At 34.8% G+C, this 18,630-nt stretch overlaps 3 protein-coding genes across 3 annotated transcripts; 1 reads left to right on the top strand and 2 right to left on the bottom strand.

Annotated features, from left to right (window-relative positions):
- Positions 1-6,662: 6,662 nt before the first annotated feature.
- LOC117785935 (putative inorganic phosphate cotransporter) lies at positions 6,663-9,362 on the bottom strand. The gene is made up of 4 exons (XM_034624213.1): positions 9,353-9,362; positions 8,926-9,062; positions 7,796-8,869; positions 6,663-7,081 (listed from the first exon to the last, which is right to left on the bottom strand). Exons 1-4 carry the CDS (start codon positions 9,360-9,362, stop codon positions 6,860-6,862), a joined length of 1,443 nt encoding a protein of 480 aa, XP_034480104.1. The 3' UTR covers positions 6,663-6,859.
- A 178-nt stretch (positions 9,363-9,540) lies between these two features.
- On the top strand, positions 9,541-11,344 carry LOC117783971 (dynein regulatory complex subunit 3). The gene has a single exon (XM_034621552.1). The coding sequence runs from the start codon at positions 9,588-9,590 to the stop codon at positions 11,286-11,288; it is 1,701 nt and encodes a 566-aa protein (XP_034477443.1). The 5' UTR covers positions 9,541-9,587; the 3' UTR covers positions 11,289-11,344.
- Positions 11,345-13,143: 1,799 nt separating this feature from the next.
- Positions 13,144-16,257, bottom strand: LOC117783967 (putative inorganic phosphate cotransporter). The gene is made up of 4 exons (XM_034621547.1): positions 16,047-16,257; positions 14,623-14,759; positions 13,491-14,564; positions 13,144-13,420 (listed from the first exon to the last, which is right to left on the bottom strand). Exons 1-4 carry the CDS (start codon positions 16,069-16,071, stop codon positions 13,199-13,201), a joined length of 1,458 nt encoding a protein of 485 aa, XP_034477438.1. The 5' UTR covers positions 16,072-16,257; the 3' UTR covers positions 13,144-13,198.
- Positions 16,258-18,630: the final 2,373 nt, after the last annotated feature.

Below are 18,630 nucleotides of genomic sequence, written 5' to 3'. Positions count from 1 at the left end.
AATAATCATTATTGTTGAGTTTTTTTTTTTTATCAAAAAAAAATCATTCTTTTTGAGATTTATTTATTTGATCAAAAATAATCATTATTGTTGAGTTTTATGTTTTTGATCAAAGATAATTAGAATTGTTGAAGAAAACTGTAAAAATCATTATATAATCATTAAAGAGAGATTTTTAAAAAATAAAACTTATAATGATTACGGTCCCTGAGAAAAATATCTTTGAGTAAATTTTTTTTTTAAGTTTCCAAGAACTCAAGAATAAACTTATTATTTGATGTTACAATTTTACAATGTAATTGTTACTTAGTCCGAAAAATGTTTTATTTTAAAGCTGTACAATTTATAATTAATAAATAATTAAATTATTATTGTTTTAAATATCACATAATTGTTTAGAATTTTAAGATTATGTTTTTATAATACTATATAGTCATTTATGAAACAATAATAATCAAAATAAATGAATTATTATTGTTTTAGCTATCACATAATTGTTTAGAATTTTATGATTATGTTTTTATAATATTATGTAGTCATTTATGAAACAATAATCCTTTCAAAATACAGGTAAGAAACGCATGACTGTGCGCATTCATTTGGCACTCACTGTTGCCGGCATTTGGCATACGGCATTGCATAGCTGGCGTTTACAGTAAGCGAGAAATCTGCTCGAGCTGCAGCCCTATTTCATATTGTCGGCACCTGTAAGGTGTGTGCACCCACACACACACACACTCACACACACACATGCAACTGTCTTGCACAAAGAAACCGCTTAACGACACTACAACATGCAGATGCGCACAAACACACAGACAGAGACACAAACACGTACACATGTGTATGTATTGGTGTGCGAACACATGCATATGAAAACCGCTTTCGTTTCCGTTTCAAGAAACAACTTGAAAATGGCGCACGGCATGATGTCTGCTGTTGTTGTTGTTGATTTTGTTAGTATTGTTGCTGTTGCTATAGCCATCAGCTGAAGATAGGTGCAAAAAGTAGCAACTGTAGTCCGCACAACAACATGGCAACGAGATGACAATCAGGCAGACAGTGAGAGCCGGCAATGGCGAGAAGTGAAATCCAAAAAAAAAGATAAGAATAAATAAAGCAAACCAGAGCGTTACAATCGGGAGTGCATGACTATTAGCCACCCTGCATTTGCTATTTTTCCTGATATTTTTTATCCTAAAAATCAAGTTTAAATTTCTCACGAATATTATAATTCTCACGATATTATTGTTAAATTCAGATATAAAGTAGATAAAATGGCAACGATATTATAAAGTCAAAGAAGACCAAATAATTTTATCTTACTGAAAACAAATCTTAAAGAGACTCGAAAATAAATATATTGTTGAAAAAAATGGTGCTTGATTTAAGTATTTATACTTGATTGGATTGGATTAATATTAGCCCGGAATCTCTGTATTTTTTTCTGTGTACCTTTCTCTTACTTCCTTCTTCAGCTACTACATCTTAGCATATCTTTTAGGCATTTTATAGTTACAGGGTATATTAAATGCAAGCAACGCCCGTTCGCACACGGCTGAGAAATAAACAGGAGCACAGGATTTCATTTGCTTTGCTTGCTGTCGTTGTCGCTGTTGTTGTTGTTGTTGTTGTTGTCGTTGCAGTTGCTGTTGCTGTTGGGTTACTCCTTGCAATTGTTGTTGCTGTTGCTGTTGGAGTTTTTTACTGTCATGCAGGTAAAGTAAATTATGCGACGTGCAGAATCAATAAATCAACACGTTTATTGCTGTAAACGTATTTTGGCCCCCATGTCCTGAGAGCACAACATTCCCGTCAACAGTTCGATCTTCTGGCTGATAGAGAAGGTTTACTCGGTCAGCTTGGTTGGTTGGTTGGTTGGTTGGTGCCACCAACTGTGGTTACCACGTTGCGTGTCGTCTTAAATTTATACAAAATTGAAAGCAGAAGCTGCTCCAACTAAAAGCTGAGCGGCATATGCCAATGAATTGCAAATCCTGCTGCTGCTAACTCCACCAGCAACAGCTGCGATTCATTACAAATGTGATTTTCCCTTTTAGCAGTAGGAGCGGAAAACTTTCCTCAATTTTCAGCGCAATTTTCAAGCTCGTTGAGCGCAAATACATACACACACACACACACTTACACACACACCACTCTACTCTGTCTGTAGATACTAGAAGTGTGTGTACCTTTGGCTCCATTTGGAACTTGGCAGATCTTGAGTGCTTTATTGTTATGTTTTAAAATTCAATGAATTCTAAAAATTCTTTTGCAGTGTCCGTCGCCGTTTGACATTGCATTTTGTTGGCTTGCACTTCGGTCCCAGTCTTGGTTGCATTTGCCAAACGACAAGTCGACAGAATTTTGTAGTCATCGCATTAACAATATAATGTGGCGCCACAGTGTGTTGCATGTTGCCATTGGTGTAGCAACCTTTGATCTGCTCTCATTTATTTTAAATGTGTATAGGGAAGGTGCCAGCTCTTGAAACAAGGTCACACAGTAAGACGGAAACAGCAAAAGTGTAAAAAGAATAAAAGAAAACGGTAAATGGCAAAAATGAAAATGAAAATGCAAATGCAAATGAAATTGTTGCAACCAGCATTGATTAAAAACGACTTCAAGAATTCAGAAATTTAATATTTTAATACCTTTTTAAGTTACAAACGAAAGAATTGCTGCCAAACATTGTTGAAAAGTTGCAAATATCTCTAACAAATATTGTAATTTCAACCATTCTTTTTAATTTATTAGCAAATACATTTTTTGTCACAAATTGTAAATTTATCAGCAATTCACAAAAAGGTATTGCAAATTCTAGAATTGTTTTATTAAATTTCAATTAATTTAGTTGTTATTTAATTTAGCACAAAATAAGAGGACAGCATAAGGATTTTTATATATTTAAGGAGTTTCTTCTAACAGTTTAGGTTTTACTGAGTTTTTTATATTTTTTAGTGAAAAATGGTAATTACTTGGTTTTTGTAAACTTTGAAAAAGCATAAAAGCTAATTTTGGTTATAAAGAATCGGGACTTTTTTGTGTAATGTTTTGTTATTTTTTGTATTATAATTTATGTACTAAATTTAAGAACGTTCGTCACAGAATTGGATAACAGAAATTTTGGGGCATGAAAAGACTTTCGTCACTAGACTTTTACCTCGTAAAGACGTTTTTTTTTTTGGAAAGTTATTAGTTACACTGTAACGCAAGAATTTAAATGATTACATTTTGTGTTTACTATAAATAAAAATTATTAAACAATATAGCAAATAGATTATTTATTTATTCAATCAATTTATTAACTTTTCCTAGCTACCCAATTGAACACTGAAAGTGCAGGATATTTAATAGCTAGGCCGCTGTACTTGGCTGCTGAAATATCACTTGTATTTAAGGCCAACAACTTTTCGCATGTAGTTCAAAGTTAAATCAGCATCGACATGGAATCGACATTAATGTACTGAAATGGGACTTACATACAATGGGTCACAATTGAGCATTGACCATTGACCATTGCCATTTGCATAAAAATATGCCGAGCGTCCTTTCACGCGGATCTGAAGTGGAAAAAAGGACATCACTCATTGTACAACAAAAACACGGAGAGCACAAAAGAAGTTCAACGCATAAATTTCAATGTTGGGCAAGACACAATAACTGCAGCCATTGCACATAATTATGGACAGTGCAACGGCAAAGGACAACAGCTGCTGCTGCCTTCTGCTCCTTGTACTCCTTGTGCTCCTTGTGCTCAGTACAGAGTCTGCGCCTGCGCTTATGCAATATTAATTAAGCGAAGAAAAGCAACTGCAACTGAACATTGGACATTGAACATGGGACATGGGACATGGGACTTTGGAAATTGGGCAACGCATGATGGCATTGACTTATTGTCCCGCTGCAGCGAAGACTAAAGTCCAAGGATGAACAGGCAGATGAGTTCGAGCAGAATAAGCGCCTATAGACTTCTCAACCTATGGAGACCAACTATGGAGCCACATGTCTCTTTTGTGCCTGTTAATTTCCAACTATTGTTGGCCATGCCACGACTCCTCGTTGCCCCCTAACCTCTGACCCCCGTGCAGTGCCCTTGCCTCAAACTCAATTGAATGCGCCGGGCATAAATTAAATTTTCAAGCAAGTGCTGTGCTTGACGGCTTTTGCTCCACTTGATGTGCGCTTTGTGTGGTTCATGTGGTTGCTTGGACCATGCTCGAGCAGATCTGATTTGAAAATACCATTACTGACTACACTGATAAAAAAAACTTTTCTTAAATCAAGATTTTGGTCTCAAAACTAAGAATTTTGGTGTTAAAAAATTCGTCGAGAACATAAAATTTTTGAATTAAGAAAGCACTTCAAGACCTAGTTCTTATTTTAAGAATAAATGTTATTGAAATTAAAATCAAAAAATAAAAGAATTGAAAATTATATTTAATTTTAATTTTGATTTGTATAGATTTTATTTTGTCTTGGTAATTTTAAAAATGTTATTTAAATTTTGTTCCGAGTGGGCTTCGAACCGGCGCCTACTGCTTCTCAACTGAAGCGGTTTCTCTAACCAGAGCGCCACGTGGCAACCGTTTTTCTCTTATGAAATAGTACATACTCATACTTTCCAAACCATCTAAAATATTTATTCTTGCATTAAGAACTTTGATTTTTTTGATCAATATTCTAAAAGTTATTAATATGATCTTAAAATTTGCTTATCTTAAGAACAAAATATTTAAGTTAAATGTTCTTGATTTTAGAAGTTGGTAATTTTTTTCAGTGTATTCTAAAAATGTGTAATTTGATCTTAAAATGTGCTTATCTTAAGAACAAAATATTTAAGATGAATGTTCTTGATTTTAGAAGTTGGTAATTTTTTTCAGTGTATTTCTATTGCCCCCAGCACGTTCACATTGAGGCGCTTGATGTCCATTGTTGCCGCTTCAGCCTGCTTCGTTTATAATTTGCAAATTTACGCCTTGTCTAAAATGCATGTTTCATTTGATAATTGCAGCTGAAATACGAATATGAATATGAGTACATGTTTGAATATTCGCATTAATTACGAGTACTATATCGAATTACAGGCATCAATATAAACCAATAACCAACTTGCTGTAGAGTTAAGAATATCTACAATACATTCGGCCTGTTGTTAGCCAACTAACAATTTGTATGCCACATTTGTGGCATGCCCCTTTAAAACATAATGAAGTGCACATCATGTGCATTTAAATTGCAGCTCTTGCGGTCATCTCATTAATTTTAAATGCAACTAGAAGTAATTTGAACCTCTTTCAACCATATGATTCGGCTAGTATTATTTGCAATTACGAGTACGAATATATATATTTGTATCTATATAACGATATTTGTAAGACTTTATTAATGGTCAATATTAAATATTATACTTTTTTAAGGACTTACTTATTATTACCTATTATTATTTAAGTGCAAATAAAAATAATTCTCATAAAAAAATGATTTTTCTATGAGCTTTATTTTTTGCTTAAAACTTATGATTATAAACTCAAATGGTAATTTTGACTTTTCATGGACAAGATTAATGTATGTATATTTCTACTCATAAAATCTCATCTCATGAGCTTTATTTTTTGCTTAAAATAATGATTAAAATCTTAAATTGTAATATTATTTATTAAAAATACTTTTTTGTTTAATTTTTATAATAAAACTGATATTGATAACAGTCCCCAATTTATATAGGAATCCAGACCAAACAAGCTTTCAAACTAAATGTCATTTGGGTCAGGGTTTGTCCTCAAATTTTATTCTTAACTTGAGTTGTACGGGAATACATTTTATATTTTAGTACAAATTTTTCATCCAATTTTTTTGGAGTTTTTCTAAGAACTATATATATAACTATATATATAACTATATTTAAGCAAACTACTGTTTCCATAATTCTCGTAGCTAAATAGCGTTCGATACAATTGAATTCCTGTGACATTCAAGATATATACGTGTAGTTGCATTCATTTCTGGCTGTACTATATATCGTATCGCCTTTATGGATCGGTGAAGGCCATTTATGACTTGTCTTTGCCTGCTGTCCGCTGTGGGCCGAGTTCAAATGAATTTTTGTGCACTGCTCAACGGTTTTAATTGAAAAACATGTTCGTTTTGGTTGCATTTTTGGTTTCAGTTTTGGTTTCAGTTTTGGTTTCGGGGAAGCTTGGCGGCTGTAAGCCGCTGTAGCTGCGACTGGGAATGAGAAAGAGAATGAGAATGGAACTGGGACTGGGACCGGGGCTGAGTTCTGTGGCTTGGTCTTGTTGGGATGCCATCTCTGCCGCCTGCTGGCCAAACAATTCCCTGGACCAGCGTACTGTGCGCACGCGTTCGTGCATAAATTCCGCCAAGTGTCCATTTTTCTGATTTGTGTGCAAAGTTTTTTTCGTTTTCGTTTTTATTCTCTTATTTTTTTTTTTTATATTTTGTTTTTTTTTTCTTTTCAGTTACCCTATCGCTTGGCGTTGACGGACTGGAAGGCTGCTGGCCATGCAAATGCGGGCCTAAAAATAGAAAATGAATTCATTCAAAGAAAATAGTAGTAAGAATTTTCTATTACATTTTGCGGCCAGCAACGAAAGAAAGAACGAAATTGCGCGCAAACAAGAAATTAAAATACACGCAAAAACGTTTTAAGAATTTTTAATTAAAATCAACGATGCGTCCACAGCCAAAAAATGTCTACAATTCGTTTAATCAAAAGCCCAACCACATTTTGACCAAAACATTCGCTAAGTACAAAGTATAAGTACATTGTGTTCTTCTTAATTATTTCCTACTTACAACTATATCGAGTTGCCTTAACTTATCTCATGCAGAATACTTAAGTTGTTTTATTTGTTGTCATTTCTATGGCTTGAAGCGCTTCCTTTTCTTTTTTGCACGAGGATTTATCAGAATTTCGTTCGACATCGCGTGGCTTTAAAAAGTCCGCGGCATCCCATGGCTGTAGATCTGTCGAGCCCCATATGATATAGACCAGATTTCCCACAAAAAAGACAGCTGCAGTCAGTCCAAAGACAATTTGCCACTGGGCTCGAGAGCTCTGAAAGGAATGAAAGTTAAAAAGCTAGTTGGAAAGGCTATAGTCGAGATACCGACTATGGGATACCCGTTACTTATTTCAATATATATAAGAGTACTTAAAAGAAATGACTATCGAATAAAAACTACTGCATACTTTTGGGTGCTTGCATTGAATTAATAATTAATAACTTTGGTTTGCTATTGCTGCCGTTCTACTAGTCCGATCTTGCTGCGATTAAGTGGGATAATAGATTATATTTTAAGATAACGTTAATTACCATACATAGCGTATTATCTTAAAAGCTGTAGGTGTGGTGGTTTTTCGTAATTTGCGGGCACGGAAAGGGGCGTGTCAAAAGTTTAAAACAAACTTGATCTGTTTGGGGTCTATAGAAATCTGTGTGCCAAATTTAGTTGCTCTATCTCTTATAGGCTCTGAGATACAGGCCCTCACACAGAGGAACAGACAGACAGACGGACGGACAGTCGGACGGACAGACGGACAGACAGACGTACGGACAGAAAGACAGACGGACGGACAGACGGACGGACAGACACTAATGGCTATATCGACTCGGCTGTTGATGCTAATCAAGAATATATACTCTAGGATGGGAGATACCTCCTTCTCCCTGTTACATACATTTCAACAAGCACAATATACCCTTTTACTTAATTTTAAGTAACGGGGATAACCATTTTTCAAGTCTCTATAAAAATATTCTCAACTTACGGTATCGGTGACAATGACACCCACGACCAGCGATGTCAGCACAGAAAGGATTGTGGCAGAAGCAGTCGTAATACCCATTATCATGCCCGAGTGATTGGGCGACAGATCGATGGTGTTTATGACGCTGCCAACGCCAGTTCCCGATATCAGAGCCGATTTAAGAGTCATCAGGGCAACCGCCCACTCAGTCTGACTCTTGTCCAGAAAACCAATGCCAATCAGGGCAGCAGCCGCTCCCCAGGATGCCACTGTGTTAACGGACTTGCGCATCACGTTTAGCGACATCCACTTGCGGGACATAGCCACATCTGCAAAGGCGAGGAATACAAATGACGTCAGCCACATGGCCAGGTAAGGCAGTGCCGAGAACAATGCGTTGCTCTTGATGTCCATCTCAAGTACGCCGTGCATATACGCCGGAGTTTGCTGACTCATCATCGAGTTGGTCCAGCCCTGAGAAGAGCTCACAGTCAGCAGAGCAATGAAGGCTGGGGAAGTAAAGATGGCACGCCATGGTACGGGTATCTTCTTTTTATGGAATCCATCTTCCCGCTGCATTGAACGCTCAATGTAATCCCGCTCCTCTCGGGTAATCAAACGGGAGCTGGGCGCATTGTCGGCTGCCAGGAACATCCAGAGTATACACCAGACGACACAAATGCCCGTCGTCACATAAAATATACCCGGCCAGCCCATGGGACTCTCTGCTATTAGGCCACTCACAGCCATGGCCAAAAGTAAACCGCATGCAGTGCCCGAATGGGCCACAATTCCCAACTTATTGCGATCCTTGGGCGGCGACCACTTGGCCACGTGTGCCAGTATGGCGGGAAAGATTAGACCCTGGGATAAACCCAGAATAACACGCAACACGCAGAATGCAACCCAGCCGCCCCAGCTGATGAAGTAAGGTGTCAGGCAACTAAACACACCTGTGGTCAAGCTGGGAATAAGCAGCACTATTTTGGTGCCAAAGCGACGCACCAAAAGTCCCGACGGAAACTGGGTAACAACGTAACCCCAGTAAAAGCTGGACAGGATGTAAGATTTTTGTGCCTCTGTCCAGGCATATTCCTGCAATCAAAATCGGTTTTAAGTTTCCTTCACAATTCAGGTTACAGCAACAATACCGGAAAATCTGGATTAGCACTCGCCGCATCCGTCATGGCCACCAAGGCGACACTGACTGTATTTCGGGCTAAGAAGTTCACACATACGGCCAAGAAGAGGAGCAGAGCTTGCAGATGTCGTATGCCAATAACGGGTCCTTCAAAAAAATAAAAAAATTTAAATTCACATAGATTATGGTCAACACAATTTGATATACTAAATTTATCTAAATGTTTGCTGAGCTGTTAATAAATTCCAAAAATTCGTTATCTGCTGCTTTAATTATTAATTTACTATAAACTGAAATTTAAATTTTATCATAATCTTTTAGGCAATTGCAAAAAAACAATTATTTTAAGTCTCAAATGCGTTTTCAATGAAATTTATTTGGATTTAGTAGATATATATTTTTATACACGTTATTATTAGTATTATCTATCATCCTACTAAATCGCATCAAGAACAGTTAAATAGAACGGCGAAAATAGCTGTTTAAATTTATAAATAAATTCAAGCTCCTAAAAGTATGCAACGGGTTTTATTATTGAATACTCTAATACATCTAAAACAGTGTTGTCCACAAGTAGGCCATTAAATATTAATTCCCAACACATCAATTCAAGAAATTTAGAAAACAAATATCTTATCCATTTCTAGAGCTTACAATTTTTAACAATTAACTATGCAAGATGCTGACGATCATAACATTCCATTGCTGGATGAAATTATCTATCCCGATGTTGAGCCGGGAATTATTAATCGTGCTTTAATTGAATCCTGTTACTTAGAAGATGCACATCGCGGCGAGGAACGTCGATTACATCAGTTGGAACCAATTGTATTGGAAAACATAAAATCCATACGTATTGAAAATAAAAATATACTGCGAATAGATCACTTATGGATTTTACCCAATCTGACAAAGCTCTGTTTAAATTTCAACAAAATTGAAGTTATTGAGCATTTGGAAATGCTTACAGCACTCAAGGAACTAAATTTAAGTTTTAATTTAATTGAAAAAATTGAGAATCTTGATACGTTAGTAAATTTGGAAAGCTTATCCCTATATAGCAACAAAATTACAAAAATTGAAAATTTGGAATCATTGGAAAAACTAGTTATATTAAGTATAGGTAACAATCTCATCATCAGTGTTGAAGGAATTGAACGATTTCGTTTTATGAAGAATTTAAAAGTATTAAACTTGGAAGGTAATCCAATTGCCGAAAGCTCAGAATTTTCGTTATCATTATATGTTATTACCCTGCTGCCAAATCTGAATTATTATGAATACAATTTCATTAAACAAGAGACAAGAGAAAAAGCAAACACCATATTCTTTCGAGAGTTACGAGAAATTGAAAACTTTCAGGAAAAAGAAATTCAAGCTCGTGAAACTCAGGAGCGTGAACTGGCAGAAGCTGAACGTTTAGCATCCAGTTTTGTAGATCATTTGGATGGAAGTCAATTGTTTCATTCATTTTGGCGAGACGATGCAGACGGTCGAGTTCTCATGATGGTGGGACAACAAGCCCAAGAATTAGCCGAAGAATATGAAAAAGATGTCTTTGAACTAACTCAGGAAATTTATAAATTGGGCTTAAAACGATTTGTGGAGAGAGATGAAGAAATTAAAGATTTTATGAATAATTTACTGGATGGTCAGAAGGATCTGCAAACTTCGGGGCAAAAGGAAATCGAAGAGTTTATAGTGTATAAAGATAAAATTTTTGATGAAGCTCGAGTAACATTACGCATGTTAGAGCAGAATGTAATGCATGGCGATGATGAAGATTCACTGGAAAATCTAAAGCTGTCTGACATTATGGACAAACTGAATGTTCACTTTGAAGATGCATTGAATGATATGTGGCTGGTTCTTATGTCTCAGGAATTGCATTTGCATGAAACTATTGAGGAGTCTACAACAAATTTTCATCGTAAAATTTCCGATATGATGTCAAAGTTTCTGGAACAATCGCAGGCATTTTTTGTTCAACTACGTGAAATATCTGTGCATTTCTCCGAAAATATGACGGAAATCGTAACTCGTTTCATTTCAACTAAGCTGGCGATGCAGGACTTTGAAGATGTTCCACCTGAATTGCGAGCTTGTATGGATGATCGAGATGCTGTATTAAGTCTTATAGCTGGGATGAAAGATGCTCACACCTTTCGAATTGATGAACGCGAAGATCGCATGACAACACGAAGTAAGGAATTTATTGATAACATGATCAGCAAACTAAGCAATGAAGAAGTCAAACGACACCGCGCAAAATTATTGGAAATAAACTCTTTCATTGAAATGATGACGGAAGATATGGCTTCTTTACCTCATGATATACGAGAAGAATTAATTGCTGAGGAGTATGGTGTTTAATATTTCTTTAATTGTATTTTAAATTCGCGGTAAAATAAAACAAGAAATAAAATGTATTCTACAGTTTTCTTCTGGAAAACACTGCTCTAAAACACTGCTCTAACTCAAAGAGTTAACCAACTTCCAACTGTCATAGCTTGATGAAAACTGAACCGATTTTCACGTGGAATGTAATTTTGATCATGGTTTGTTCTCTTAATTCAATCTACTTTCAAATTTTTATCATCTAGAAAATTTGATTTTTATTCGATCCTAAGCCTTCTATCATCCAATTTTCCATACATACCCCTTGACATTTTTTCAAAAACTTTTATCTCTCGTAACTTCATCAAAAATTAACCGATTTTCAAGCGGATTGTCATTTTGATCATGGTTTGGCCTCTAAATTGATTCTGTATTCAAATTTTGTTCATTTAGAAAAATTAATTATTTTCGACCAAGATTCGATGTTGATGGAAAGGGGGGACCCTTTGAAATTTTGAAAATTCAAAATTTTAAATCTCAAGTTTTCACTTTTATTCAACTCCTTATATCGTAATTAGTATAAAACTACACTTTAAAATTGATTCTGAGACGTTTCATATTCTTGTAAAAAATCTTGTCAAATTAAGAAATATTTTGACTTGTAAAGTTGCTATGTCAGAGGTTTCACCAAATTTGAACTGTCATAACTTTGGCAAAACCTAGCCGATTTTCAAGCGGAATGTCATTTTGATCATGGTTTGGCTTCTAAATACAATTTTTATTCAAATTTTGTTCATTTAAATTTTACTATTTTTCGACTATCATCGCCATGGTTCACCGAAACCGTGTTGAAACCGAAACCGTAACCTACATTGGTTTTAGTTTGATTCCTTGATTTAATTTGAGATATTTTCTAACCTTTATTTTCAATTTCATCACTCATTATATTAAGAATTTATTTAACTTTTCCAATATACAAGTCCCAATTTTCAACTTGAGACACGTTCAACCTCGTTTGTCAATGCCCGAAATACTTATGAGAGTTTTTATCGAGAAATCATAGCAAAATTATAATTATGCTTTTACGACAGTAATTAGAATTTAATTACGACACGTTGTGGTTTAATTCTTCAATGTTATAAAACAAATGATAAGAGAAATACTCTTTAGTAACAAGTTAGAATGCATATGTACAAACTATGCTCGACGATAAGTTACTCCTTAGTTGATATCAATATACATATATTACATAGTGTTTTCTTTCGATTCCAACTTGTGTTTTTACAAAGCTGATATACTCTCTTTTATTCATGTTCATAAAGTGCAGGCCTTAAAAAAAACTACTCTTAATATTTAATTTAAGAAACTAATTCCTTAAATGATCATGACTTAAATTAAATGACCTTGATGATCGTATTAACAAGTATGTTAAAGAATTTTGATAAAATTCATATCTTTACACACTTTATGGTTTAATAATTTGTTGATAATTTTCTTAAAAATTAATTGCAGAATATGGGTATTCCACGTTTTGATTTGTTATCGATTTACAGTTTGATTCATTATTGATAAATTGATATTGATATTTAATTCAAAATCAGATTAGATATAACACAGATTAAATTGGCACGAGCGTGCATATTAAGATAAGAAAACAATCTCACGATTTCCATTTTATTGAACCAAAAAAATAATATAAAAAAAAAAAAATAATTATTCTAGTTCTGAGGCAGGCTCGACTAGAAGTTTCCCTATACAATAGGTTAAAAATTACAAGTAATCATAAATTAATATCAACTTGTTTAAAAGTTATTGGCAACTTGATTAGGAATTTAAAAAAAATATACAGACTTTTGAAAAGTATTCGCTTAGTATTAAACAAAGCGAAATGTAGAGTTATTAGAAGTAAGTTTATTATAAATTAAAGTTGCAAGTACATTTGGCCATCATATTGCTTTCTCTGCTTTTGTATTTATGGCTTTAATCGTTGATTTCTCTCGCTGGTCGGAGGCAGCATCTTGATTAAGTTCGGCATCACGAGGCTTTAGGAAGTCCACAGCATCCCAGGGCTGCTGGTCAGTCGTGCCCCAAATGATGTAGACCAGATTTCCCACGAAAAACACAATGGCCGTCAATGCAAACACAATTTGCCACTGACTTCGCGAACTCTGAAAACAAGAAGAAGAAGATAAGAGAGAGGTTAACAATTGCGGCTATTGATAAGCGGTAGTTACTTACGGTATCGGTGACAATGACGCCCACCAGCAGCGGAGTTAGTAGCGGAAAGATATTGCCCACTCCATTTGTGATGGCCATAACTATGGCCGAATGGTTTGGCGACATATCAATGATGGTTAGTATGCTGCCAATGCCAGAGCCCGCATTTAAGCCGGCATTAATGGTCATCAGCGCAATGGCCAATGCCGTCTGATTCTTGTCCAGAAAACCAATGCCAATCAGCGCCGCAGCCGGTCCCCAATAGGCAACCGTGTTGATGGACTTACGCAACGTGGTCAACGACATCCACTTGCGGGACATGGCCACATCCGCAAATGCCAGATATATATAGGACATGAACCACATGGCCACGAACGGTAATGCCGAATACAAGGCATTGCTCTTGATGTCCATCTCCAGTACGCCGTGCATATACGCCGGCGTTTGCAGCTGCATGGTCGAGTTGGCCCAGCCTTGAGCACAACGCACTATCAGCAGGGCATAGAAGGGTACGCAGGTCCAAATGGCACGCCATGGTATGGGTATCTTCTGTACATGGAATCCATCTTCTCGCTTCATCGAACGCTCAATGTAATCACGTTCGTTTTGGCCAACCAGCCGGGAGCTGGGCGCATTGTTGGCCGAGAAGAGCAGCCAGAGTAGACACCAGATGCCACATAATCCCGCCGACACATACGATATACCCGGCCAGCCCATGGAACTATTTGCTATCAGTCCACTAATTCCCATTGCCATCACAGAGCCACAATCGGAGCCCGAGTAGGCGAAAACTCCCAAGCGATTGCGATCTTTGGGCGGTGACCATTTGGCCAGATGTTCATGTATGCAGGGAAATATTAGACCCTGAAATAATCCCATTACAACACGTAGTACGCTAAATGCCACCCAGCCACCCCAGCTGATAGAATAAGGTGTCAGTGCACTCAAGATGGCGGTGGCAAATGTTGGTATAAACAGCACGATTTTGGCGCCAAAACGACGCACCAAAAATCCAGCCGGAAACTGGGTGATAATATAGCCCCAATAGAAGCTGGAAAGAATATAGGAACGTTGTGCCTCTGTCCAGTTGTATTCCTGCAATAAAAATGAATTACTCAAAAATTTAAGTAGATTAATAATATTATTTTTTTACCGGAAAGTCAGGATTGGAAGTGGCCGCATCCGTCATGGCCACCAGGGCAACACTGACATTGAGCCGGGCTACATAATTAACGCATATGGCCAAGAAGAGAAGCGCAGCCTGCAGATGTCGAATGCCGATAATGGGACCTTTTAAAAAATACAAAGTTCAGATTATTAGCCAATAGTAATCTATATATAGAAATCTCTTTGTCCAATTGACTGAGCATTGTACAGGCCAAACGACTCAAGATACAAGTTTGAAATTTTACCACAACACAGATATGAAAAGTTCATCGGCGTTTTGTAAAATTCGACCTGCAAGTGCGTCAAAATCGAGATCAAAGTTCGCGTTTAATTTGATTTACATATAGCATCGTTCAGCCAGCAGGTATCAATATAATTTTCAAGATTTGTTAGTTTTAAAAAAAATTCCATTTCATTCATAATCTCCCAACTAGTTCAGCATTCATCAAGATATTTATGGAGCCACAAATCATTCGCAAATCAATGGTATTAAATAGCGCTCCAATTAATAAGGCATTTATTGAGTCAATATAAACAATATGAAATATGTATGTCAGAATCTAGATTATAAATTTGCTTTCTATCTTATCGTGAGAAAAATACTTTTAATGGGCTCAATGACGTCTAACGATAAGTTTTGACCAACACTGCGGATGTGATCTTACGATCAAAACAGTGCTTTAAAATTTTCAAGATCAATTACAACAGTTTTAGATATTTGGAGAAAGTTTAAATATATAGTTTGTGCTTTTGTTTTTAATTTTTTTTTTACAACTCTTCTTCTTCTTACAACTCGTTATACAGGTTTTACGAGTCGATCTGCTTTCTAACAGTCTAGATACGCATAGGTATTTGTTTTATTTGTTTTGTCAATGCTCTTTCAAAATAAAAAGAAAGTTTTTTTATTCAAAAAATTCAATTTTATACTCTTATGCAAACATTGTTATGTTGCATGCAATTAATATTAAAATTTAAAAATATATTCTATATATTTTTATTGTAGCGTAGATCTTTTAATTTAAAAACCACTTATTGTAATTTGTTGTATTATTATAATCAGTTAAGCTTGTTACATTTATCAATAAGTTTATAAACGTCGTCGTGTTTTTTATTGCTTTTAACTTTAGTTATGGTTAATTTTGTATAATGTATATGTGTATACAAACAGGTGTGTAAATCATTGGCACAACTATTAAATTCTGGCGTTTTCCGGTTACTTTTTTTATCACACAAAATAAACACGAAATTTATAAATGCTTTGCATGTATATTTTATCAATGCACAACAATTTATATAACTTTAAAACAGCAATTAAAAATGCATTTGGCAATGCACAATTAGGTATTAAAACCTCCCACTTGACACAGGGGTTAAAGCACCTTGTAATTAAATATTCAATGTGCTATTCACCTGTATTTTCTACGGTGGCGCTCATTATAATGGCAATGAGTTAACGCTTTTATTAACTAATCAGCCGCGACACAACATATATTGCCTTAAATATTTGAACACTTTTATTATATTTTATATCTGGCATTTAAAACGGGCTCCCAGACGGTCAGGCAAACGCAACACAGAGACAGACTGAAAGTCGTCCGCACTTGTCAATATCTGAAATACGTCTGAACATTTTTTCGAAAGCTGGAACTGCCATATACTGTACTGTTTCGAGTTGTTTCAGTACTACGAGTAGTTCGAGCAATAACCGATTATTGCTGCAATTAGACGTATGTACAAAGCCGGCGATAAGAGTTGCTACTTTTTAGCGACGAGTACGATATGCTATATAATACCATATAATAGAAATGATTACACAACAGATTCTATAAGTTTTTCATGACTGGCATTTCTCGATACCGCTGAAAAATGCATTGTTACTTTCTACTAAGCGAATTTGATGAACAATAATTGCACTGTAATTAAATGCTAAATGTCTATCCGATTCTTATCAAATGGATATTATTTAATAGAAAAACTGTTATATCGAAATATTTATTATGCATAAATTTAATAACAGCCATTAATTACATAAAAAAAGCCCGCAGTTGAATTTGAAATGTTCATGAATATTAATAAATTTGTCATTTTTACAAAAATCACTAAACAATAATCACTGAACTAAAAAAAATTAAAGTAGTAAAATTATAAAAAAAAATAAACAGTTAATTTCACGAAACCAGCCAAAACTCAAGAACTAGGAAATTGGTATATTTATAACGTTACCTTAAATCTTTAAAGAGACAAAATTAATCTTACAAATTAAAATTAAAATATTAAAAATCAATTAAATAAAATATGTGAGCTTTCAAATATTAAATGTTTATTAAAGTTTGATAAATTATCATCTGTTTAGGCCTAGATTTACTTTATGTTAATATTAATATATTAATATTTTTTAAGCGTATTTTAGTCCACTTATTCTAGACGACAGAAGAAAAAATTAGCTAATAATTAAAATAAAAGTAAAAAGTAATATTTTACATTATCAATTAAAATTGAAAAGTTTAAAGATTAAACTAATCTTTCAAAGTTAACTTAACTTAAAGCTGAAGCTAATACAAGTCAAAAGACAAAGTCAAATAATATACAGAAACTTACAATATGCCTGCAAACTAGAATAATAACTTATAAAGTACATATATGTTTAGTTAACCGGGTTTACTTAGAAAACTCATCGACCAAAAATTCAATAATAAAAGCGCTCTATACAAATTCTAAAGGCCCGAACAGGCAGCCAAACAACTTATTCTAACTTGACCCAAACTAAAATAGTGTTTGTATGCAGTTTTCTAATCTGCAGTTCATTTTAGAGAAACTCCCATAACAAAACATAACTCACATACATACATATGCAAGAGTATGTATAGCCAATGAGGCGTTTGGTGTTTACGGGTGATGGCAGCATGGCAGAATCAAGTTGGTTTTTTGCCCCATGAGCAGCTGCAAAATAAATGTGAATTTCATGAAATAATGGCGCAAAAATACTTTATGATGCAAAATGCATGGCGGCAGCGGCAATAGCCCAAAAAAAAAAGAGGTTTAATAGGAGAGGGGCAAGGATTTGCTGCTACACTGAAAAAAAAGAACAAATTCTAAAATCAAGAACTAAGACCATATTACTAATAGTAAGGAAATTGATCTGAGAGCATCACAGTTCTTAATACAAGAATAAAAATCTTAAATTGTTAGGAAAGTATAAATATGTCATATTTTAAGTGCAGACAAAAGTGGAACCGTGGCGCTTTGGCTAAAGACGGCGCTTCATATGAAAGCAGCAGGCGAGCGGTTCGAATCCCACTCGGAGCAAGGTAAAATAACATTTATAAAATTAAACCAAGCCAGAACATGTATATATAATATATTATATATCAAATATATCAACAAAATAAAACAAGATTAAAAAATTATAAGTTTAAAAATGATTTATAAATTTTTTTTAATTTAAGAAAATTTATTTTTTAATATTATAAGAACTTGTTCTTATTCGAAATGTTCTTAAAACCAAGATGTATTCTTTTATTTTCTTGAGACCAAAATCTTGATTTTAGAAAATTTTTTCGACCCTAAGTCATCTATCATCCAATTTTCCATGCTTACCCCTTGACCTTTTTTCAAAAACTTTGATCTATCATAACTTCATGAAAAATTAACCGATTTTCAAGCGGAATGTCATCTTAATCATGGTTTTGCCTCTAAATTCAATAAGTATTTAAATTTTGTTCAATTAGAAAAATTTATTATTTTTGACCAAGATTCGATTTGGATGGTAAGGGGGGACCCTTTGAAATTTTGAAAATTCAAAATTTTTAATCTGAAGTTTTCATTTTTATTCAACTCCTTAATATTATAAGAACTTGGTCTTATTCGAAATGTTCTCAAAACCAAGATGTATTCTTTTATTTTCTTGAGAGCAAAATCTTGATTTTAAAAAATATTTTCTATCAGTGCTGCCACTGCAAATAGTTGTGGAAGTGCAGCAAGCAGCAGCTAAGCG

Source organism: Drosophila innubila (genome assembly GCF_004354385.1).
Source record: "Drosophila innubila isolate TH190305 chromosome 2R unlocalized genomic scaffold, UK_Dinn_1.0 1_C_2R, whole genome shotgun sequence".
Lineage (NCBI taxonomy): Eukaryota > Metazoa > Arthropoda > Insecta > Diptera > Drosophilidae > Drosophila > Drosophila innubila.
The sequence above is the reverse complement of the archived record's forward strand: the minus strand, read 5'-3'. Positions and strand labels throughout refer to the sequence as shown.

Bases quoted from the DNA above. Each gene is read 5' to 3' on its own strand.
- LOC117783967 (XM_034621547.1), bottom strand. From the start codon at position 16,071: ATGAGCGCCACCGTAGAAAATACAG. The intron at 14,760-16,046 runs GTGAATAGCACA...ATTTTTTAAAAG, and splicing joins CGCCACCGTAGAAAATACAG to GTCCCATTATCGGCATTCGA. The intron at 13,421-13,490 runs GTAAGTAACTAC...TCTTGTTTTCAG, and splicing joins GCGTCATTGTCACCGATACC to AGTTCGCGAAGTCAGTGGCA.
- LOC117783971 (XM_034621552.1), top strand. From the start codon at position 9,588: ATGCAAGATGCTGACGATCATAACATTCCATTGCTGGATGAAATTATC.
- LOC117785935 (XM_034624213.1), bottom strand. The intron at 8,870-8,925 runs GTATTGTTGCTG...TTTTGATTGCAG, and splicing joins GTGCTAATCCAGATTTTCCG to GAATATGCCTGGACAGAGGC. The intron at 7,082-7,795 runs GTAAGTTGAGAA...CATTCCTTTCAG, and splicing joins GTGTCATTGTCACCGATACC to AGCTCTCGAGCCCAGTGGCA.